General features: G+C 57.7%; 2 protein-coding genes and 1 long non-coding RNA gene across 4 annotated transcripts in view; 1 reads left to right on the top strand and 2 right to left on the bottom strand.

Moving 5' to 3' along the window:
* Nucleotides 1-11,329, bottom strand: part of LOC147573118 (uncharacterized) — a 66,436-nt gene extending 55,107 nt beyond the window's left edge. For both annotated transcript variants that reach the window (XR_015245221.1, XR_015245222.1), the window contains exons 1-2: nucleotides 11,208-11,329; nucleotides 657-835 (exon numbers count right to left, since the gene is read on the bottom strand). This is a non-coding gene — a long non-coding RNA (uncharacterized LOC147573118). The remainder of the gene's footprint in view (nucleotides 1-656; nucleotides 836-11,207) is intronic.
* Nucleotides 11,330-11,511: 182 nt separating this feature from the next.
* SNN (stannin) lies at nucleotides 11,512-21,496 on the top strand. Its single transcript, XM_086691218.1, has 2 exons — nucleotides 11,512-11,665; nucleotides 18,431-21,496. The coding sequence occupies exon 2, from the start codon at nucleotides 18,518-18,520 to the stop codon at nucleotides 18,779-18,781; it is 264 nt and encodes an 87-aa protein (XP_086547344.1). The 5' UTR covers nucleotides 11,512-11,665; nucleotides 18,431-18,517; the 3' UTR covers nucleotides 18,782-21,496.
* The window catches only part of TXNDC11 (thioredoxin domain containing 11), a 60,210-nt gene continuing 59,181 nt past the window's right edge, over nucleotides 21,420-22,448 (bottom strand). Inside the window, exon 12 of the mRNA XM_086691217.1 lies at nucleotides 21,420-22,177. Within this exon, the coding sequence (XP_086547343.1) occupies nucleotides 21,535-22,177 (643 nt within the window). The 3' untranslated portion in view covers nucleotides 21,420-21,534. The remainder of the gene's footprint in view (nucleotides 22,178-22,448) is intronic.

Raw genomic sequence — 22,448 nt, 5'->3', positions numbered from 1 at the left:
TCAAACTCACGCCCCCAAGATCCTGAGTTGCACGCTCTTCGGACAGAGCCAACCAGGCATCCCTCCACCTGATGATTTTAGTTGTTGACGTTTATTTATTTATTTTGAGAGCGTGCGAGCAGGACAGGGGGACAGAGAGAGAGGGAGAGAGAGAGGATCCCAAGCAGGCTCCGCCCTGTCAGCACGGAGCCCGACACGGGGCTTGAACTCAAAACCGTAAGATCACGACCTGAGCTGAAACCGAGAGTCGGGCACTCAACCGACTGAGCCACCTGGGCACCCCTCCACCTGATTATCTGAAAGCTTATCTCCAACTGTGGTATTATTATACCAAATAATAACACCACTGTGGTATTATTATACCAAATAAAAGAGAACAATAATACCCTAATATCAAACAGGATCCCTGTGGTATTCACATTTCCCCAAATAACCATGAAAAAAACACAATATGTTGTTCAAATGAGTGTGTTCAAATCGGGATCCAAACAAGGTCTACGCCTTGAACTTTTCTCAAATCTCCTTTAACACAGATTCTAGATTACTCCTGCAGTTCCTTCGGTCCTGCCAGTATCCCCCCTGCTATCAGTTATCTATCTGTTGCACAACAAATGGCCCCATAGCTTAGCGGGTTAAAACAGCAAAAGTTATCTCACGGTTGTTGTGGGGCAGGAGTCTGGGCGTGGCCTCCTCCAGCTCAGGGTCTCTCACAGGCTGTCGGCCTGGGCTGTGGTCTCATTCGCAGGCTGGCTGGGGAAGGATTTGCGTCTAAGCTCACTCACTAGATGTTGGCAGCATTCGGTTCCTTGCCGTTTGGTCCCCTCCAGCGTGGCAACTTGTTTCACCAAAGGGAGCCAAGGAGAGAGAGAGAGAGAGAGAGAGAGAGAGTGCGAGCAGTGAGTCGTGGGTCTCTGGCTTGTGCACCTGGAGAAGCTGCTGAAACACAGCTTGATGGGGCTCCTGACTCAGTAGGCTTGGGTGGGGTCCAAGAATGTGGATTTCTTTTTTTTTCCCCATCTATCTATCTATCTATCTATCTATCTATCTATCTATCTAGCGAGGGAGAGAGAAGGAGAGAGAATCCCAAGCAGGCTCTGTGCTGTTAGCACACATGAAGCATGAGATCATGACCGGAGCTGAAATCAAGAGTCAGACACTTAACCGACTGAGCCTCCCAAGGAGCCCCAGAATGTGCATTTCTAACAAGTTCCCAGGTGACGCAGAGGACCATGCTTTGAGAAGTACTGAATTATAGGGACCTCCCTTCCTTCGGTTTTAATTTCTTCCTTACATTTTATCTGTTGGTGGGTGACTTAAGAATTCCCAGGTCAGGCCACTGATTTCAGCCCTGGTGGCGAATAAGAATTACTCGGGACGCTTTAAAAATGATGGGGACTTAGAGGCCCCATTCAAGACCTACTGAATCAGAAAATGGGGTGGGAGTTTCAGAGATGGGTTTCTATTTCTTTTTAACGTTTATTTATTATTGGCAGACAGAGAGACACAGAGCGTGAGCAGGGGAGGGGTAGAGAGAGGGGGAGACACAGAATCTGAAGCAGGCTCCAGGCTCTGAGCTGTCAGCACAGAGCCCGACGCGGGGCTGGAACTCACAAACCGCGAGATCATGACCTGAGCCGAAGTCGGTCACTCAACCAACTGAGCCACCCAGGTGCCCAAATGGGTGTTTCTATTTTTAAAACTCTGTGTGTGATCCTCCTGTGCAGCCAGGCAGGGTTGAGACCCACTGGGCAAAGAGAATGGGGGCTAACCCTGGGTAAGTCCCTTTAAATTCTCACAGTGTTCTCAATGACTGGGGTTTATTGGGGTGTCTCTCACATGACAAGCCCTGCACTCGTATCTTCTTGTCTCATTGTCACCACGGCAATTGCGAGGCAGGTGTGATGGCTCATTACCCCCGTCTCACAGATGACAAGAATGAGGCTGACACAGAAGGGACTTCCCCGAGGTCACCCAGTGTGGGGATTTTCAAGTACATTCCACAGGGGATTTTCAAATAAATTCCTTGACACCCCTTCCCTCAAAAAGTGGAGCTGTGAGCTGGACTTAGTGACCACTTCTAGGGAACAGAATATGGTAGGAGTGACGGGGGGTGACTTCCGTGACGAGCATTCTGCTTGCTCCCTACCTGGAATCACTCAGGCTGGGGAAGCTGTCCGCCATATTGCAAGGCCACTCAAGAAGCCCTGTGGAGAAGCCCTCTCCGTGAAGAACGGAGGCCTCCTGCCTACAGCCAGGTGAGTGAGAGCCGCGTGGAGGTGGGTTCTCCGACCGTGAAGCCTTCATGTGACTGCAGCTCTGGATGGCCTCTTGTTCGCAGCCTCATGAGGGACTCTGAGCCGGAACCAACCAGCTGAGCCACTCGGGAATACCTGACCCATAGAACCTCCAAGCAAAAACATGCCTGCTAAGGGTTGGGGAGTTTGTTGTGCAACGATAAACTCATACATGCCAAAAGACAATCTCAGGTCTGAGTGGTTCCGGGGGACTCCACTCTTACTCCGGCCCCTCAGGCAGAGTCTTCCAACAGGCAGGTGTGGGGGACATGGGCTTTGTAGTTTCAGGGATGGGTGTTCATGAGTCCCTACCCCACACATGCGCAGACCTGGGAGCCCTCTGCCCCCAGCCCATGTCCCAGCGTGGCCGCGGACTGACCCCAGGAGGTCTCCCCTAGCAGGGCCCCGTGTTTCCTGGGGCACTGGACTGTAAGGGCCACGGAGGTGGGGACATGACTGGTGGTCACCACAGAAGCTTATGGGGCACATAGTAGGTGTTCAATAAACAGCTGTTTCATGAATCATTCCCTTGAACCAGCTTCTTCGGGGGGACGTGTTGGCTGATTAGAAGCCCTTTTTTGCATGCAGCACATCAGGGGTCTGTCTCCTGCAGGAGGCTGCAACTCCCTGAGGGTCACTCTGCCTTTATACTCTAAGCGGGGCTGGGACACCGTCCCTGGAGGAGCAAATGTAGTAACAGCACCTCCAGCGATCAGTAACTGGAAAGTGACAAAGCTGGGTTCAAAGGCAGCTCCGAGCCCCTTGTCTACTGGCGGCCACAGGCCTACAGCACGTGCTGGAGTCTCCGTGTTCTCTCGGTGGGAAGCCCCCAGCCCTCTGATGTACACAAAGGGGCTGTGTGCTCAGGCTCAGCTGTGGATAAAAGCCTCGGGGAGCCGGGCCTTGGGAGTAATTCCTGCCTGACCCCAAAGCCACCCCAGGCCCAGGATGGCAGCTGTGAATAATGGATGACCCTGGGGGAACATTATGGCCCGTGATTCATCTGGTCTATGGCCTGTGGAGGGAGAGGCTGGATGGACTTCCCCAACAGCCTCTCATGAGTTCAGAGTCAAAGGCAGGGGCCCCAGGGGAATCGGGGGAGGGGGGTCCACCTCACTGCCTACCGCTCCTCCATTTCAACCTTCAGATGCTTCCTCCTGGAGAGGCAGCCATTCCACTCCCCAGGCCCAGGGGCTGGACTCTGGATTACGGAGGAAAGGAAGGGAAATGGATTTGATGGGTCGTGGTGATGGATGAGGGGGTCTACAGCAAGACTGCTAGGGTCCGAGTCCTCTACTGCATGCTAGCTGTGTGCCCTCAGGGGATTTACTCACCCCCACTGAGACTCAGTTTCCTCATCTGTAAACGGTAAGGAATAACATCTATTTCATGGAGTTGCCAGGGGCCCACTGACTTAATAGCACATATCAAGTACTCGGCAAGTGACCTGGCACACAGTAAGTGCTCAATAAATGCTAGTCAGTGTCCTTATGCTGTGTACCAGGCAACGTGGGGAGCATTCTGCCTATTTTAACTCATATAATCTCCATACCCAGGGCAGTATCCACTGTCGTACAGATGAGGAAACTGAGGCTCACAGACATGAAGCTTAAGATTTCACAGGCGACAGTCCATGTGAGAAGCAGAACTTGAAAAAGCAGATTTTGAGAAAATCCGGTGAGCAATTTCCAGTACACTCCAGAGTTCCAGTCGAATGTCCTGTCCCACTGTTCCCCAAATACACCTGCTACCCTACAAAGGCCCCTGAGATTATACGACTAATCCCTACCTCGTACCATCTATACAAAGCTCAACTCTAGATTGAAGACTTAATGCCAACGATCAACAAAAAACTCTTAAAAGTCTTTAATAGAAATTATAGGTAAATCTCCTTTAGAACTCAGTGTTGGGAAGGATGACAGATTATGAACTCAAATGTCTAAAACAAAGCTGCAGAACCTTAGTAGAAAGTATATGTGAAGATGTTTTAGTCCGTAGGGTTGAGAAGGATGCTTCATATCATTAGTGATCAAGGAAATACAGATCAAGATCTCAACTGGAAATAATTTTATACTCAATTGGCAAACGTTTTCAAATCTAAAAATACCAAGTGTCAGAAAGGACATGGGTGGCACATGCTGAGGGTAGGAATGTAATTAGCACAACCACTTGAGGGACGCCTGGGTGGCTCAGTCAGTTAGGTGTCCAACTTTGACTCGGGTCATGATCTCACGGCTCGTGGGTTTGAGCCCCACGTCGGGCTCTGTGTTGACAGCTCGGAGCCCAGAGCCTGTTTCGGATTCTGTGTCTCCCTCTCTCTCTGCCCCTCCCCCGCTGGTGCTGTCTCCCCCTCTCTCTCAAAAATAAATAAACATCAAAAAAAAAATTTAAAAAAAACCCACAAAAACCAAGTGGGACACGACCCAAATGGGACACGGCCCAAAAGGCCATCCGCAGGAGAGGTGATGGATCAGGGGTCCAGTGACCTGGTGGACTAGGACAGAACAGCTAAAACAAGTGAACTATTATGGGTCAATCCTAGCTACATACTATTACATGAAGAAACTAAGTCCCAGAAGATTCATATGCCCTGATACCATTTTTTGGTGGCCTGGATGCCCTTTGTTGTGGATTGAATTGTGTTCCCCCTCCTCCAAAACATACTCAAGTCCTAATCCTTGGAACCTGTAAATATGAACTTATTTGGAAACAGGGTCTTTGCAGATGTGATTAATTAAGTTTAGATGAGGTCATACTGGGTTAGAATGGGCCTCACCCATACGTGGTCGACTAATTTTTTTGACAAGCGTACCAAGAACACACAGAGGTGAAAAATAAGTCTCTTCAATAAGTGGTATTGGGAAAACTGGATATCCACATGCAAAAGTATGAAACCAGACCCCTGTCTTATATCACTCATAACATTTAACTCAAAATGGATCAAAGACTTACACGTAAGACCTCAACTCATAAAACTTCTAGAAGAAAACATTGATGTTAGTCTTAACGTTAGTCTTGGCAATGATTTCTTATATAAGATACCAAAAGCACAGGCAACAAAAGCTAAAACAAACAAGTGGGACGATATAAAACCAAAGAGCTTATGAAAAGCAAAGGAAACCATCCATGAAGCGAAAAGGCAATCTATAGAATGGGATCCCAAATATATAAAGAGCTGATACAACTCAATAGCCAAAACAGGAAACAATCCAATGAAAAAATGGGCTAAGGACCTGAACAGACATCTTCCCGAAGAAGATACATGAATGGCCAACAGGTAGATGAAAAAGGTGCCCAACATCACTCACCACCAGGGAAACGCAAATCCAAACCACAAGGTGATACCGCCTCATATCCGTTAGCATGGCTGTCATCACAAAGACAAGAGACAAGTGTTGAGGAGGAAGTGGGGAAGGGGAGCCTTGGTGCACTGCGGGTGAGGATGGAAACTGGTGCAGCCAGGAGGGAAAACAGTATGGACGCTCCTCAAAATATTAAAAGTAGAACTACCCTACGATCCAGCAATCCCACTTCTGGGTATAGATCTGAAGGAAAGGAAATCAAGATCTTGAAGAAACACCTGTACCCTTATGTCTCTGCAGCGATATTCACAAGGAGCAAAGACAGAGGGTGACACAGAATCCAAAGCAAGCTCAGGCTCTGAACTGTCAGCACAGAGCCCAATGCGGGGTTTGAACTCACAAAATGAGAGATCATGACCTGAGCCGAAGTCAGACGCTCAACCGACTGAGCCACCCAGGCATCCCTGTACCCTTTAAATATATAGTTATATTTGTCGATTACTCTTCAATAATGTTGGGGGGTGGGAGGGAGAGACAATGACACACAGGGGAGATGACTTGTGACAACGGTGGCAGAGACTGGGGTGACGCGTCCACAGGCCAAGGACTGCCAAGCCTGGCCACCAGCCACCAGGAGCGACAGGGAACAACAGATCCTTCCCTGGAACCTTCAGAGGGAGCACGGCCCTGCCGACACCTTGATATCAGATCTCTGGCCTCCTGGGCTGAGAGAGAATAAATTTCTATGGTCTTAAGCCGCCAGGTTTGTGGTTATGCGTCCCAGCGGCCCCAAGAAGCTAATACACTCTTCTAATAAAGTTAGCGAGAAGAAACTAAAATTAAAAACACAGGGAGAACTTGTTTTCTCACGCTTCGCTTCACTGTGCATCACGGACACTGTGGTTTTTTTTTTTTTTACAAACTGAAAGTTCGTGGCAACCCTGTGCTGAGCAAGTCTATGGGTGCCTTTCTCCCCAGCAGCATCTGCTCGCTCTGTGTCTCTGTGTCACATTCTGGTAATTCTTGCAATGTTCCGCACCTTTTCATTATTGTTCTGTTTGGATTGCGGCAGTGTCATGATAAAACTTTAACGGATGAGGAGCTGCTTCCTATGAAGGACCAAAGAAAGTGGTTCCTTGAGATGGAATCTACTCCTGGTGAAGATGCCGTGCAGATGGTTGAAACGACAACAAGGGATCGAGAATATTCCAGAGACCGAGTGGAGGAAAGAGCAGCGGGGTTTGGAGGACTGACTCCAGTTTGGACAGAAGCTCTACAATGTGGGTGACATGCTCGCGAGGAGCGTCACGTGCTACAGAGAAATTGTTCTTGAAAGGAAAGCCATCGATGCGGCAAACTTCACTGTTGTCTCATTTTAAGAAACTACCAGAGCCACCACCCCCACCTTCAGCAGCCACCAGCCATCAACATCGAGGCAAGACCCTCCACCAGCAGAAAGGTTATGACGCACTGAAAGCTCAGACGATGGCTAGTGTGTTTTTAGAATTGCTAAAGGCATGTGCATCGTTTTTTTTAGACCTAATATTACTGCGCACTTAATAGGCTCCAGTGTGTTGTAGACATAACTCTTACATGCCCTGGGAAGCCAAAAAAAAAAAAATGAATCTGACTCGCTTTATTGCGGTATTTGCTTTACTACATCGGTCTGGAAAAAATCGACAATATCTCCACCGTGTGCCTGTATATTTTTTAGGATGTGGGTATGATAAAACCAATCAAAAGGGAAAGCAGGCTGAGAGACAGACAGGATACAAGGCAGGGATGGGAGGGCTGCCTTGGGATTAGATGTTGGCCGTTGTTAGGGTCCTAGCTTTTGATGGATGGGCGTAGTATGTGACTAAAATAATTATGGCAATTTTTAAGGGGGCTTGGGTAGCTCAGTCGGTTAAACATCCAACTTCAGCTCAGGTTGTGATCTCACGGTTTGTGGGTTCAGCCCCGCGTCGGGCTCTGTGCTGACAGCTCAGAGCCTGGAGCCTGCTTCGGATTCTGTCTCCCCGTCTCTCTGCCCCTCCCTGCTCGTGCGCTCTCTTTCTCTCTCTCAAAAATAAATAAACCCTTAAAAAATATTCAAGAAAACGAGAGCAGGTCCTGCAAGGACCAAAGAGAATACACCATGATCTGGATTATGATGTGCCCGCAATTCTGTGCACCTGGGGTTCCTAACCTGAGTTCTGGCCGGCTGGACAGTTTCCCCACCTCATCCAACCATCTGCCACCGTCCCCTTGCTTCCCTGTTCCCGTGTCACCTCTACACTTATCTTCCGTTACATTCTGCTTCAAGGTGACTCACTCTTCCCACCCCACTAAATATTAGGGTGATGTAATAAGCTATGGGTATATCACTATCATCAATGGCAAAGCAATGCCTGTGCCACAAAGAGAAAGTAACTGCAAACATACATAGGCAGAGAGAGACACGCTATTAAGTTCTAGGTCAAGGGTGTAGACAGAGCAAGATTCTGAGCCCAGGGTCTGCTCTCTCCGGGTGACAAGGGGCTGAGCCAGCCTTCAGGGGATGTTACAGCTGTGTAACAGGAGGTGAAGCTTCTTCCCCTTGAACCAGACAATGGCTGTGTGATTCAGAGCTACGTGACACGGCTTCTCTGTGCCCTACCTAACCCCACCCTGCAGACCTCACCAATGGGTCACCTTTCCCTTTGGGAAACGGCCCGAAGGCCCAGCCGTTTCCAGTTGTATTTAGGCCTGAAACCCTTTTGGGAGGAGACCCAGCCTGATAGCTGTGGCTAAGCAGGGAAGCCCAGCTGGAGTTAGCTGGCTGACACCTCTCTGCTCCCCAGAAAGCCCCTCCCTGGTTCCGGCCCCTCCAGCACCCCAGGGAAGCGGGCACAGGGCCAGGCTGGCACAGGGCAGGCCCAGCTGGGTCTCAGCAAGCCCCAGGGAGCCAGGGTGAACTCATCGCTCGCCCTTAATTATCTTCCTGGCTAATGAGCATCTGAGAAGCTCCACGCCATCAACAGAGAGGACCCCCCTGGGAGATGCTGGGGGCTGGGAGGTTCTAAGGGCCAGATGTCACCCTGGAGGAAGGTGGCAGGGGCCCTGACAGAGGAAATGGGCTTGGGGAGGGGACCTACGCTTCCTGCTTCTTCTCTGTAGGGGAGAAGGCCGGGGCCAGGCAGGAAGTTACAGCCACGGTTAAGGGCACTCGGCAGCCTACGATGTGAGGACGAAACAGGCTCGGGGGGCCCCCCACTTGTGTGACCTCTAGCCAAGGGCCTCACCTCTCACTGCTCCAAGCACAGTTCACAAACCATCACCACCCCCTGGGAGCTCGTGAGAAAAGCAGAACTTCAGGCCCAGACCTACTGAGTCAGAATATGCATTTTATCACGACTTCCAGGTGATTTCTGTGCCTCAGTTTCCCCATCCCTCAAATGGAGTTAAAATGTGCTTATGCATATGTGGTGCTTGCTGTCTGTTGCTACTGTTACTCGTGTTCTTGTTATTGAAACAACTCACTCTGGACAAGAGGAAGCCTGGTCCCAGGTCGCCTACGACCAGCCCCCCACCTCTGAGCATTCCCACGGGTGGGTTTCATGGGACCCCCTGTGAAGAGGAGGAGGCTGAGGCTCAGAGAGGTGCGGTGACTTGCCCCAATTCCACATGGTGAAGCCCAAGTTCACTCTACACCTGTCTGCCCCTGTTACTAATGTTAAGAGCCGGGGCGCCCAGGTGGCTCAGTTGGTTGAGCCTCCGACTTCAGCTCAGGTCATGATCTCAGTTTGTGAGTTCGTGCCCCACATCGGGCTCTGTGCCAACAGCTCAAAGCCTGAAGCTGCTTCAGATTCTGTGTCTCCCTCTCTCTCTCGCCATCCTCTGCTCATCCTCTCTGTCTCTCTCTCTAAAACAAACATTAAAAAAAATTTTTGTAAGAGTGAATGGGTAGGATTGCTTCCTCTGCATCGGAACCAAGCATTTGACGGGCTCACAATGACCTTGTGATGGTGACCTAACTCCCACCCCCATTTTCACATGAAGGACAGAGAGGGTAGGCTGCTTTTCCAAAGCTAGCCAGCAGGAAAGGCTGGATTTGAACCCAGCGGTCTCTCAACTTTTAAGTCATGGGGCATTTTCCCAGAATCTTTCTCCCCAGAGTGTCCCTGGCCTCCTCACTCATCTGCCAGTCCTGGCACTGGGGTTCTGAGCTCACCCCTGCCATGTCCTCACCACTAATGAGGTCTGTGCCAACTAAGGATGGGGCTGTCCAGACCCGCTAGAACTGGCTCCTTGGGAAGAACCTGTTTCCTCCTGCTCTGGGCTCCCAGGTGTGGCTCCTCTGGGCAGGGGCCAGGAGCTGCTCTGAGATGCTTGATCTGGCCTCAGGGGTACCTGACCTCGAGCTGGGCTTCCCTGTGCCTCTCTGTCCCCTGTTCCCGCTTAATTACACCCCCTCCAGCCACCCGCCCCCCCCTCCCCCCCCCCCCCCCCCCAGTTCACCATCTGGATCTCCTGGGCTAGGGTGTAGTGGGGCCAGGCCCGGAATCCTGCAGTGTGATCGTTCATTCATTCATTCACGCATCATCCCCATATTCGGCACCTACTGGGTGCCAGGTGCGATTCTGCAGACTTGGCAACGAGAAGGACAGACCCAGTCCTGAGGGGGAGAGACAGACCAGGGAGAATAATGAAGGGGACTGCTGTGGAGATCTGAAAGGTGAAGGGCAAGAATGCTGCAGCAGGAGGAAACAGCACTGCCAAAGGCCCAGAGCGGGGAAACAGCTGGGTGCGTGCCAACCTGGAAAGAGGCCAGCTGTGCTGGAGTGGGGGGAGTAAGGAGGGCTTGGCCACCAGGCCTGGTGAGCTGGGTCCTCCCATCTTCTCCCAGAGGCTTTGCTGGAGGCTGGGAAAGACTGTTACAGGAGACAAGCCTCCCAGCTCCCAGGATGAGGGGCTCCCCCTGCCCCCCTCCTGCCTTCCAAACCGAGGGGCGCTGGAAACTTGGGCCACAGAGGCTTTGGAGGACCCACTCTCACCTCTCCTGTAGGCCCCAGCTGGCCACAAAGGGAGTGTCATCTCGCTGGACTGCCTTTTTGGGTGGACAAATGGAGATTACTAACTGGCACCTTGGGGTTTACAGGCAGACAAGGCCCGGCCTCGAATCCCACCTCTATCACGAGAGGGCTGGGGGTACTTCAGTACTTTGGAGCCTGGGTTGGTTCTTCCGTCCCAGGTCGGGTCGAAGAAGTGTGTTGAGCGGTTAGTACAGGTCGTGGCACCTGGTGGGGGCTAATCCCAGGGTTCGTACGTTAAATTCCGTGACTACAAGCGGCCAAATGCCCCGCGGCCTCAGCCCGCACCTGAATGAGAGCTCCGTGCGGGCAGGGGCGTTGTCTGTCGTGTTCGTGTCTGTTCGCGTGGCCACCGGCGAGCCCGGCACCCGTGGGTGTTCCGTAGTGTGGAGGCAACGGAAGCACGAACGATGAATGAATGAATGAATGAATGAACGAATGAAGGGACGAGTGAATGACCTGCTCCCTCCCCAGACTAGCAGGTTCAACTCCAAGGTCCCGCCTCTCTGCTGCCCCGGCCCGGGGTTCCGCCGCTCCCCGTTTCCAGGCTACACCCTTACCTGCGGCGCGCCTCAGTTTCCCTCTCCGTGAGTGGGCGGGAATAGGGGCAGCGTCGGGGCGCTGGAGGGAGAGCTGCCGCCGGCGTCCCGCACAGCCCCAGGCGCCCAATCCGCGCGCGCCGAGCCCGCCCCCCCGCCCCCGCCCCCGCCCCCCGGCCCCCGCCCCCAGGGCTGCCAGCTGCGCTCAGCCCCCGCCCCTCCCGGGCCGCCCCGGCCCCGCGCGCACGTGACCCCGCCCCGGTCCGCCCCGCCCCGCCGTCCCAGCGCGGGCTTCCATTGGCCGCTCCCAGCGGGCCACGCCTCCCGCCGGGGCGGAGCCGCAGATGCTCCGCCCGCCGCAGAGCGGGGGCTCCAGCGTCCCGACGGTGCGCGGCGGCCGGACCGGGCTAGCTGGCGGGCGGAGCCGGGCCCGCGGGGCTGCCGCGGGGCGATCGGGCCGGGCTGCGGGCGGCGCCATGGTGAGCGGAGCCCGACGGGCCGGGCGCTGGGACCGGGCGGGGACGTGCGGGAGGGGAAGGGGCGGCCCCCGATGGGCTGGGGGCTTGCGAGGGGCGGCTTGGCCGCGGGCCGGGGTGGGGGTGGGGGTGGGGGTCGCCGCGGCGGGGGAGGGACGGCCTGGGCGGGGGCGCGGCTGCGGGGGGGAGCGGAGGGTCTGTTCCGGGGGGCCCGCGCCCGCGGGCGGGGGTTCTTTGTCCGCTGCGCTGCGGCGAGATCGGGACAAAGGAGGCGGCGGGGGGCGGCGGCCGCTTTGCGGGGAGCGGGTGTTTCCCCTCACCCCCATTGCATGCCCGCCACCGCGGCCCGCAGTTCCGCGCCCCATGCCGGCCGCCGGGCTCCTCGGGATATTTAAAATTAACGGAGAAGGCGGGCGTCCTGGCATCCCCCAGGGTGGTCCGGAGGGCTCCGGGGGTTAGGGGTGGGAGTGCGGCTGCTGGCGACGTCTGGCGCCCATTTCGCAAGTGGGGAAACTGAGGACGGGCCGCAGCATTTGGTGCCGGGTTCCATCGGCAATGACTGCGCGGCGTGGGCATGACTGGGTATAGTGGGCCCCCCCCTCCGTCCCCCCGGGCGGGCAGACTGGAGTCGCTTCTCCAGCTGTCTCTCCCCCTCCAGCTGTCCCCCAGTAGGCTGAGCCCCTTCGTCCCTCTAGCCTCACTCAGCTCCTTGGTGGAGGGGTGGAGATGGCGTCGCCTGGCAGGGTTAAATGAGAGGGTGCGTGGAGCTCGTCTGGCACCGCGCCTGCACGTCGACCGCGCTAGGCACGCGGTAGCTGCTGGGCGCCTGTCATCCCTGTGTCCCCAGCATCGAGCCCTCCTCACTCTGCCTGCCCCGGTGGGACAGGGGTTCACCTGGGCCTGAGGCAGGGGAGTGGGGAGGTGGGGGTCAAGAATATGATATTTCCCTGTTAGGGTTGAAATCTGGGATTCCAGATGCAGATTGCCTGGGTTTGAATCCCTCTGCGGCTACTTCTGAGCTGTGTGACCTTGGGCAATTGACTGAACTTCTCTGAGCCGCATATTATCTGCAAAGTGGGCATAGTGATAACACTAGGGTTGTTTTGAGGCTGAAAGGAGAGCTGATCCGTGTGAAGCGTTCAGCATCTCAGCGTCTAGCACAAAGTAATCATTGCCAACTTTTGTTCAGCATCTACTGTTATTGCCAGAGTCGTTGGGCCAAGTGGCTGACCCTGTGAGAATGACCAGTGGCTGATTCACAGGGTGGGGGCATGAGCCTCAGGCCTGGGCCACGCAAGACCAAGACTGACCTTGGGGCAGTCCCTCGGCTCAGTCTGTACCAGCTTCCTCTTCTGCCCGCGGGGAACCTAGGGGGTTCTGGTGCCAGCTTCCTCTTCGGGGGGGCTGGGGTATGGTTGGGTGGGTGACGGAGGCTGAGGGGACACTGGCTACGTGGCTGGGCACAGCCCCGTGATGGTTAGTTTCCCATCGGCATCCCTGCTGCTCTCGATCCTGGGTTTTGGAGTGCAGGAACCTCACGGGATGCACCCTTGGGTCCCCGCGCCTGCTTGGGCCTGGCACGGAGTAGATGTTTCAGCTGCGTCCTCCCTGCAATCCTGTGTTCCTAATCGGAAAACCAGGCAGGAGATGTTTCTGGCTTGTGAACTGGGGTCCCCCCCAAGGGGCAGAGTCTGGTTTCTTGGCACACCTGGCAGATAGATGGCTTTGTTGTCGCAGGGTATGGCGTAACCCCTAGGGGCAGTGCCACAAGCACTGTAAACAGGGGCCCATGTAAGCAGGGTCGTCCCAGAGATGGAGGCTGCAGGGTTGGGGTGGCGAGCTGGTGTCCTGCTGGGCGGGGTGACACTCGTGATATGCCCAGTTAGGCGAGAAGGTGGCAGGTGCCCTTGAGGAAGAGGCTGTGTGTGGTTACAGGCCCGGACCGGGCTCTGTACCCTCCTGGGAGGCAGGTCCTTGGGGACAGGAGGCGGAGGTGGTCCCAAGGGCTCACTGTCTTCCCTGTGGCACCAGGAAGGCGTGGTGCCTGGTGACATGCAAACCCCATGGCCCCATGGCCCTTCCGTTTTCCCATTGCTTATCACCGCTCATCCTCCCCACAGCCTGGGGGGTGAGGTCAGGGCCTCATTCCCACTTTGCACCCTGAGAAACTGAGGCCATGCGGGGCAGTTTGCGTGGCTAGGTCAGAACAGCTCCCAGTAGAGGGGGGAAGGCGGCGGGGGCGGTGGGGGTGTGAATCCTGTTGCTAGCCATGGCCCCCCTGGGCCTGAGCGTGTAAGGTCACCCGTGGACTGGGGTTAAGGCTCCGTTTTGGGGTCCCATGAAGAGGCAGGTAACTGGACCCCAGTGCTACATTGGGGAAGACCTCAGTTGTGGGCCTTTGAGGGAGAGCAGGACAGTGAAAGGCATCTGCCCTCAGCTTGCTGGTGGCCGAGGTGGGGACTGTCCTTTTGAACCTGCTGGTGGGCAGAGGGGGCAGGGAATGGGGGGCTCAGGGGGGCGGCCTCAGTAGACTGGGAGGCGGGGCTTCAGAGCCTGTTTTTGCAGGAGCTGTGGGGGAGACCTGAGGGACAGGCCACCCTGGTCGAAGGAGGCAGGGCCGGGGGTCCGCAGAGTGGGGAGGGTGGAGGGTTGGTCCTGTATGTTCCAGGGAATCCAGATGGCCTCAGGTTTCCAGTGCTGATCTTTGTCCTGACCGAGGGAGCTCGTGAGGACGTGCTGCTGAGGTGGGGGACGAGGGAATACGTTCTGTTGCCCACCCCCCCTCCCCCACCCCCGCCCCCACCCCCTCACCAGTCTGGCCCCATCCTCTGCATTTGGAAGACCCCTTCCTTTGGTCGCCTGGGCTTCCACTTCTGGGGGCACATCCTGCTTTCTGGCTCTTCACCCTTGAGCAATCTACTCGAACTCTCTGTGCCTCAGTTTCCTTATCTGTAAAGGGGGGGTTGAGACCGGTGAGCAGGGTCGTTAGGAGGATTAAACATATGGAATGAATGTTAACTCCTTGATGATCGTTCTCAGGGGTCCGGGTCTCCCACACGCCATCCCGGGCATCCACCCGGCCCAAGCTGTGGCCCTCCTGATCCCACCCCGTGGGCTTTCCTGGATCAGGGTGAGGCGTCTGCTGATTGCAGGAGCTACTTTGGTTCAGAAGGGCATGAGGGAAGTCCAGGAGAGGTGGGGTCCAGCCCGGGCCAAAGGGGGTGCAGGGGGAACCAGCCAGCCGCCCTCATGCTTCAGGTTTCCTCTGGGCTCTGATTCTCGGTGGCCCCCTCCTCTCCCTGCCCCCCAGCACGTGGAGGCAGCTGCCCTTCATGGGCTCAGGCCTGCTGTGGATCCACCTGCACACGATGCCTCTGCCCTCACTCTCAGGCTGCCAGCCTTTGGCAGGAGTCGGTTGGGACAGGTGCGGGGACCCACGCGTAGGGTCCCAGTAGTGGCTTTGGGTTGGAGAGCTGGCTCGGGGCGGGGGGGGGGGGGATGCTGCTGACCATGATCCCCATGAGGGCAGGGGCCCCTCTATCTCATCACTCTGTCCCCAGGCTCGGAACTCTCAGCAGACATTTATTGAGCGCCTGCTGTGTGCTGAGAATAGGGCTGGGGATCAGCCGTGGGCAAGATGGACAATGCCCTCTGCTTACAGACTCAGAGTCTGCCAAGGCGGCACGTTCTCTGACCCAAGAGAACTTCAGGTAGCAGGGAGCCCTAGGGAATAACACAAAGTTGTGCAAGGCGGTGGCAGGCATGGGGTTGCGGGGCATCTGGAGCCAGGGTGGTCTGGGAAGATATCTTCCCAGAGGCACCTGCAGAGGAAGTCCCATATAATAGGAAGGGGCCAGTCATGGGACAATCCAGGAAGAACATTCCAGGCACAAGGAACAGAAAGTTCAGAGGCCTTGAGGTGGGAAGGCGGGGGGGGGGGGGCGGGGGGCAGGGGTTTTTGATTCTCTGCTGATGCCAGGGAGGATTCTGAGCAGCGGATGACGCGGTGAGATTTTTTGTTTTTTAATCAGTTCCCAGTAAATGTTGCCGAGTGAATGAGGGAATAAGCAAACGCATTCCGGGGGGGTGCCAGGGAGCACAGGCCGGTCATGACCATGGCCTGGTCACCCGGCTCTATGCTCATGGTGGGGAGAGGCCCATACCTGGCTCTGCCCAGTCCTCCTGGCCTGGGGCAGGTGCAGCAGACACGTCTTGGAGGTCACCACTGCTCTCGTAGGGTCTCTTTAAACTGGGGCTGCTGCTGTCTCCGTTTCCTCATCAGTCCAGGGGCCACTTGGCTTCCCCCTGGACTTGTAGGTGCCTCCTAGGCCCCCCGGCAGGTTCGGCCCCTGGGGTCCCCCCACCCTCCACCTTGCTGCCACTGTTTGATTTCCCACTTCCTGCCCCCAAACCACCCCCACTCCCCAAACACACACACACTTCCCCTTCTGAATTGATACACCGCGCTGTCTTCCTGTCCGGGGGCCTGGTGGGAAGGCAGGTGCCCCAGCAGGCCCTGGACACAAGAGGTCCGGGGAGAGGGACAAGGCACGTGGTTGTCCTCCCTAGCAGGAGGAGAGCCTGGGGGTGGGGACAGGTTCCCTGGCCCAGCTGGCAGGCCATCTCAGGGTGTGCGGAGGGGGCGGGGGGCTACCTGTCCCGTCTGGAGGCCTGGGGGGACAGGCTGAGAGGGCTTGTGGGAGCCAATGGCAGCCCTGCCGAGGACGGGGGACAAGCCAGGATAAGCCTGTGCACTTGGCAGCACAGAAGTGTGCAGGGCCCCTCCTGGAGCACACAGCCCGATGGGGGAGGCGAGTGCTAACCAGATGGCCGTGCTGTGGGAGCCAGGGTTGCGCACTGAAGCAAGCACCCTGGAGGGAGTGGGGGGGGGGGGGGGTGGAGAGCAGGTGCAGTTGAGGAACAGGGAGACCCTCCTGGACTCTCCCTGCTGGACTGCGGAGCCTGGAAGGCGTCCCCCCTGCCCCCCGAGCTGGCGTCAACAGCATCAGGGCTTCTCACCCTCCATCCACACTGTTGATGTTTGGGGCCCGATCTCTGTTCGTGGAGGGCACTGTGGGATGTTTAGCACATCCTTGGCCTCTGCCCACTCCATAGCAATAGCACCCCCACAGCCAGTGGTGACGGCAAAAATGTCTCCAGACATTGCCAAATGTCCCTTGGGAGGCCCAGTCACCCCAGCTGAGAGCCACTGGACAAGGGCGAGGGGAGCAGAGCGTTGGGGCAGAGGAGGACCTGCGGGGCCAAAGGCCTGGAGGTCAGAGGCGGTGGGGTCACTGTGGCTAGGGAGAAGCAGCAGGTAGGGATGCGTCCCGTCAGGCCCTGTAGGTCACTGTAAGGACTCGGGGCTTTTCCTCTGGGGGACCGGGCATTGGCTACAGTGGACCCGTACAGGTGGGCCAGGGAGCCTGTTGACCGTGACCACAGCAGCCTGACCCTGCAGGTGGGAAGAAGGGGGCAGACTGCAGGGACAGTGCCACCCCCCCTGCCCAGGACGCCTCTGCAAATGTGAGCACCGGTGGCAGGGCCGTACTCGGGGGGCCCCGGTCCCAGGACAGACCCCAGGGGCGTGGACTTAGCTGCCTCTGACCTTCAGGCTAGCCTGGCCTTGGGCGGGCGGGGAGTCTCCCTGGTGTGGGTGAGAACCATTTCTAATTAAGGCGGTGACTGCTCAAGGACGTCAAGTTCCATCCTGTCTGGAGGGAAAACCTCCCCGTCCAGTGCTGCGTCCTTGCATTGACGTCCCTCTTACCAGAGAAATGGATCCCGCCGCTGGCTCTTACCGCGTGCCCGGCGGGCGCGGGCTTTTCCCCACCCTCACACCAGTCGGGTGCGAGTCACTATCATTTGGTTCGTGTATGGTGAGGAGGAGAAGCCAGAAAGTGCAGGGTCTTGGGACCCAGGGGAGCCCGCTGGCTTCAGCACCTCCAGCCTCGCCCACCATCACTGGAAGAGTCTGGGTGTTTTGTATGTGCTGTGCCTCCCGCTGCCGGCCGCCTGTGCCAGTCCCCAGCCCCGTTAACAGAGGAGGACCCCGAGGCCCCGCGAGGCGGAGGGGCTGGTCTGAGCCTGCAGCGTCCCGACGGTGGTCCGGCCGCCCACCGGCACCAGCTGATGCCTCGGGTCCAGCTGCCCACCGCCTGCGGCTCCTGTGCCCTCTCAGCAGCAGGCCCTCTCCTGCCTCAGAGCCTTCAAAGACGCCACTCCCCTGCCAGGAACGCTCCTCCCCAAGGGCCGGCCCCTCTTGCCAGCTCAGCCTCCGCCTCGCCTCCCTGGGTCTCACCCACCCCGCCCAACGTAGCATCCGGACACCAGGTCCCCTGTGTCCCTGGTGTGGCCCTGATGCATCTGTAGTGACAGGCACTGGTGTACTGACCCGTGTGCAGTCTGGGTCCTGTGCCTGCCGCTGAGCTTGGAGCCCGTGGGGTCCGCTCTGTCCCGCCCTTCCCTGCCCTCCCCAGAGCCGTCCTGAGTGCCTCCACGGTCCAGGACCGGGCTGCTTCGGGCTCTTCCCAGGCCGGCTGCAGCTCCCTCTCCCAGGTGTTCCAGAAGACTGGGTGACTTCCCCATGCCGCCTGTTTGAGAGAGGGACTGATGTCATTTCCCAGTGTCTTTCACTGGGATGAGGGCAGGGTGGTCAGGCCTGAGATCTGATTACAGAGAGACCCCGTGGGAGAGCCCCTGTCCCCCACCCCGAGCCCGTGAGCTGTCGGGGTCCCGCTGGCGCCTCACCCCTGCTTTGTCTTCCAGGGCCCTTGCGTCCAGCCTGAGTTCCAGCCTCGCTGAGCCGACCGCCCTGCGAGCTTCCTCCCGCGGAAGCATCCCCAGGCGCTGACCATGTCTATTATGGACCACAGCCCCACCACGGGCGTGGTCACGGTCATCGTCATCCTCATCGCCATCGCGGCCCTGGGGGCCTTGATCCTGGGCTGCTGGTGCTACCTGCGGCTGCAGCGCATCAGCCAGTCGGAAGACGAGGAGAGCATCGTGGGGGATGGCGAGACCAAGGAGCCCTTCCTGCTGGTGCAGTACTCCGCCAAGGGACCGTGCGTGGAGAGGAAGGCCAAGCTGACCCCCAGCGGCCCAGAAGTCCATGGCTGAGGCGGGATGCCGAGGCCCCCAGGCCCGCTTGCAGCCAGCGTGGAGGCGCGGGCGGGGGCCACTGAGAGGCGGGGCTGACGCTTGCTGGCACGGCCTCGCCGGGCTTCGTCACCGCATGCACGGACTCCCGACGTCCCGGCCGTCCTGAGCCAGGACCCGGTGGCCCCGGGCGTCCCCTCGGCCTCCTGGTGGGACTGCCCATTGCAGGCAGTGGGCAGGCCTGACCTCGCCGGGGCTCTCGACCCCGTAGTGCTCTTGTTACTTGAATGTTTAGCTGAGCCTGTTCCGGACGGAGCTACTTCTGTAACGCGGGGACTCACAACCCTCCGAAGTGTAAATAGGCCCCGGAAGCATGTGCTTAGAGCCTCGTTTGCTGATTTTTAACGATCCCGTGTAGAGCACGTGGGACCGACCGTAGCGATGATGAGCCGACGCAAGGCTCCGCCGGGGGCGGGGGCCTGGGACACGGGAGGGCCTGCGGTGCACGGCGCAGGGGTCTCCACACGGGCGTGTGCAGGCAGAGGATGTGACCCGTCCGTTCTCAGCGTCGTGGCTCAGCAGCTGGGGTGCTGTGGGGATTTCTGCTTGGCTGGCAACGGATGGAGGAACCACACGCCCCTGCTTCGGTCGCCGGAGACCAGTTCCTGTTGAGAGCAGAGTTACTGCAAGGAGGCTGCTGCCGCTGGTGAGCCAGTGAAGGACGAGTCAGGGCATGCGTCCCGAGGGCTGCCGGGCGGCCTGGCGGCGGAGCAGTTTCTCGAGCAGGCCGAATGCTCTCCCCCCTGCCCCCACCCCGTGCTGTCCCCCTCCCCGGCGTCACTTAGCGCAGGCTTCGCTGGAAACACCAGAGCCCAATGCCCCGACCTTCATCTGAAACCCAGCCCACCCGGGAAAGAGGAACTCGTGCTTTTTTGTTTGTTGTATTTAGTATTTTCTGCACTGGAGGGTGGGGGGAGGTTCGGGGGGTTTTTCCCTCCCCCGTTCACACATTAGTTTCCTTTCTTCTCAGAGTACCACCCACCTGCTGGGTCCGGGGCCCCTCCTTCCCTGGCGGGCCACCTGGGAGAGTACCCCGACCTGCCTCGGAGAGCCCCGAGTGCGGCCCAGGGTTGTGAGCACATCACCTGCCTGACGGCCCCCTGGTACAGGGCGCCTGGGGGAGGGTGCGGTGGGGGGGAGGGGAGAGAGTGTCAGGTTCAGGACCGGGTTTCCACGAAGGTGAGTTGGTGGCTGTCTCGGTGAGGCCGGCACCCCCAAAGCCTGCATCCCCAAGGCGTCCCTCTTGGGTGAACTCGCTAAGATTGTGAATCCCAATCCCGAAGCACATCCTCAGCTATGGTGATTAAAATGTGGCTTGTGTAGGCATCCTTCGTAGTAAACTGGGGGCCGGCCCGGGCTTCACCTGGGAGCCCTGGCGGCTTCCACCCCACTCCCAGCCCACCCCTTCCCCCTCCCACGCTCTGGCCTCCTGCTCAGGCTGGCCGAGGCTCCTCTGGCCTCACCAAGTCTCTTCAACAAAGCATGTTGAACTCATCTACTTTCTGGAACCCCCAAGGAAGGAGCTTAGGGAACACTTCATTTTGGCGGCACTTAAACTGGGGGTCAAACGTGAAGTATCAGCTCGGGGGGAGGGAGGAGGGTAGCTCTTCAGCCGGGTGAGCTGAAGGCAGGAATGAGATGCCCCAGGGGGCTACCCAGGAGCCCAGGCAAGACAGGCGGCTGGGCCTTATTTAGCCCAGGAGAGATGTGGGCCCCTATATGGGGATGGCCGAGCCTGAGAAGTCAGGCAAGACCCCCTCGGAGCCCCGGGGGGCCGGAGGGGGCCAGCTCGTTCCAAGATGCTGGGCAGGAGATCAGGGAGATGGCTGGCTTGCTGAAGGGCCCTCCAGACAAACGTGGAAGGCGTTGGGGTGTCTGATCCGTTCTCCCCGCATTTCAGAACTTCCAGGCTTTCTACCTCACCTTCCCGCAGCCAGCCAGCAGCACACGCCCAGGTTGCGTCCCCTTGGGGAGCCGAGGACCCCGGGGCTGACCCCGACCGGGGTGGTCCCAGGGAGGTTTGGGTTTTGAAACCATGAACCGCCACTTTGTCCTGGGTTCCGCTCCTGGCGGGTCCTCGGTCCCACGATGCCCCGGTTGCCAGGGGTGACATCCCTGCCGTGGTGGTGGGTGGGTGCCCGGTCACGGTCACAGGCACAGTGGGGCACCAGTGGCGGGGAGGGGGGTCTCTGTGGGGCCATTGGGAGTGCCTGGAGAGGCCGAGAACCACCACATAATAGCGCTCATTGTTCCTGGATCGACAGCTACTTTTTTTTTTTTTTTAGCATAGAGGCCAGAGCCACGAACCACACGGCTTAGTCACGGCCTCTCATTCGGTTCTCTCTCAGGAGACCGACTGTTGTGCTGAGGTCTTCCAACGGGCCGGTCAGGAAATCAGCCTTTCATCCCGCGAGTCCTCACAGAAGCAACAGGGGGGGTGGGGAGGGAACCCTGTGGCTGAGCCGCGGAGACGCCGACCGACGTTTCAGCCGCATCTTCAAACGGGCTGGGCTACTGCTTCCGTCTCAAAGCTCCCAAATCTGTGCCATGAGCGGAGGGATGTCATCCCTGTTCAAGAAAAGCTGAATGACACTCAACGTGATTTTCTAGACCACTGAGAAAATCTTTATTTACAATAAATTTCAATAAAATTTGCATAAATATATTCCCAACGTACAGCTTTCTCCTCAGATTTCTTCGTGTCGTTTTACAAGTCAGCCCGTCCTGTTCTCATCACTCCTTTCGGACGCCGGCGCGGAGCTGACGTTGGGAGGCGGAGGGGCGCTGCCCGGGAGCCGGGGGGGACCTGAAGGCTCGGGGTGGTCGGGGCGGGCCTCTCGCGGGGGAGCGAGCTCTTCCGCTCCGTCCCGGCCCTCCAGCTTCCGCCCCATGGTGGCCACCAGGATCTTGAGCCACGCGTTCTCCGTGAGGAGGTCCTGCGAGGCGTCGGCCAGCTCCTGCAGCCTGCGGGCCAGCTCCTCGAGCTCGCGGGCCTTGCGCTCGGCCAGCGCCCGCAGCTGCTCGCTGTGCAGCCGGAGCAGCCCGTGCCGCGCCTCCAGGCTCTGCTTCTGCCGCAGCAGCCGGTGCCCGTCCCTGCGCGCGCTCGAGAGCTGGGCCTCCACCTGCCCCTGCGCCCGCTGCAGGGCGCCGATCTCCGCCCTCAGCTTCCGGATCTCTCTCTCCAAGTGGGAGATGTGCCCCTGCTGGAAGACGGCCTCGCTCTGAACACACTCTTTGGTGGGAGGATCAGCCCGGCTCCGAGGGGAAGAAGCCGGGTCCGAGTGATGCAGGATGAACCTCAGCAGATTGGGAAGGGTGATGGGAAGGTCTTCGGGGTACTTCACACTGCGGTCCTTCCTGGAGAGAGAGGGAAAGGAGTCAGAGGGGACAGCCCTGCAACACGCTCCGTCCGGACGGCACTGCCACCGGAGGCCAGGCCGCTGGCTTCCCACCAGGAGACATTCTGAGGATTTTACTTACCAGAAGTCAGCAAGGAAAATGTTATCTGGACAAAAATGTTTCTACAAGGTGGAGCCTGTCGCCTGTGCTTGTTCTGTAATTAAGGCCGCTTATCTCAACTGCGTGTCTGTTCCCAGGACAAAGAGCTCAGTTTCTGTTAACAACCTTC

The sequence above is a fragment of the Puma concolor genome, chromosome E3 (genome assembly GCF_028749965.1).
Source record: "Puma concolor isolate L17-30 chromosome E3, mPumCon1.1.hap2, whole genome shotgun sequence".
Lineage (NCBI taxonomy): Eukaryota > Metazoa > Chordata > Mammalia > Carnivora > Felidae > Puma > Puma concolor.
This window is presented reverse-complemented; position numbering and strand designations above follow the sequence as displayed.

What these genes read in the sequence shown, in the direction of transcription:
- SNN (XM_086691218.1), top strand. Translation starts at nt 18,518, where the DNA reads ATGTCTATTATGGACCACAGCCCCACCACGGGCGTGGTCACGGTCATC.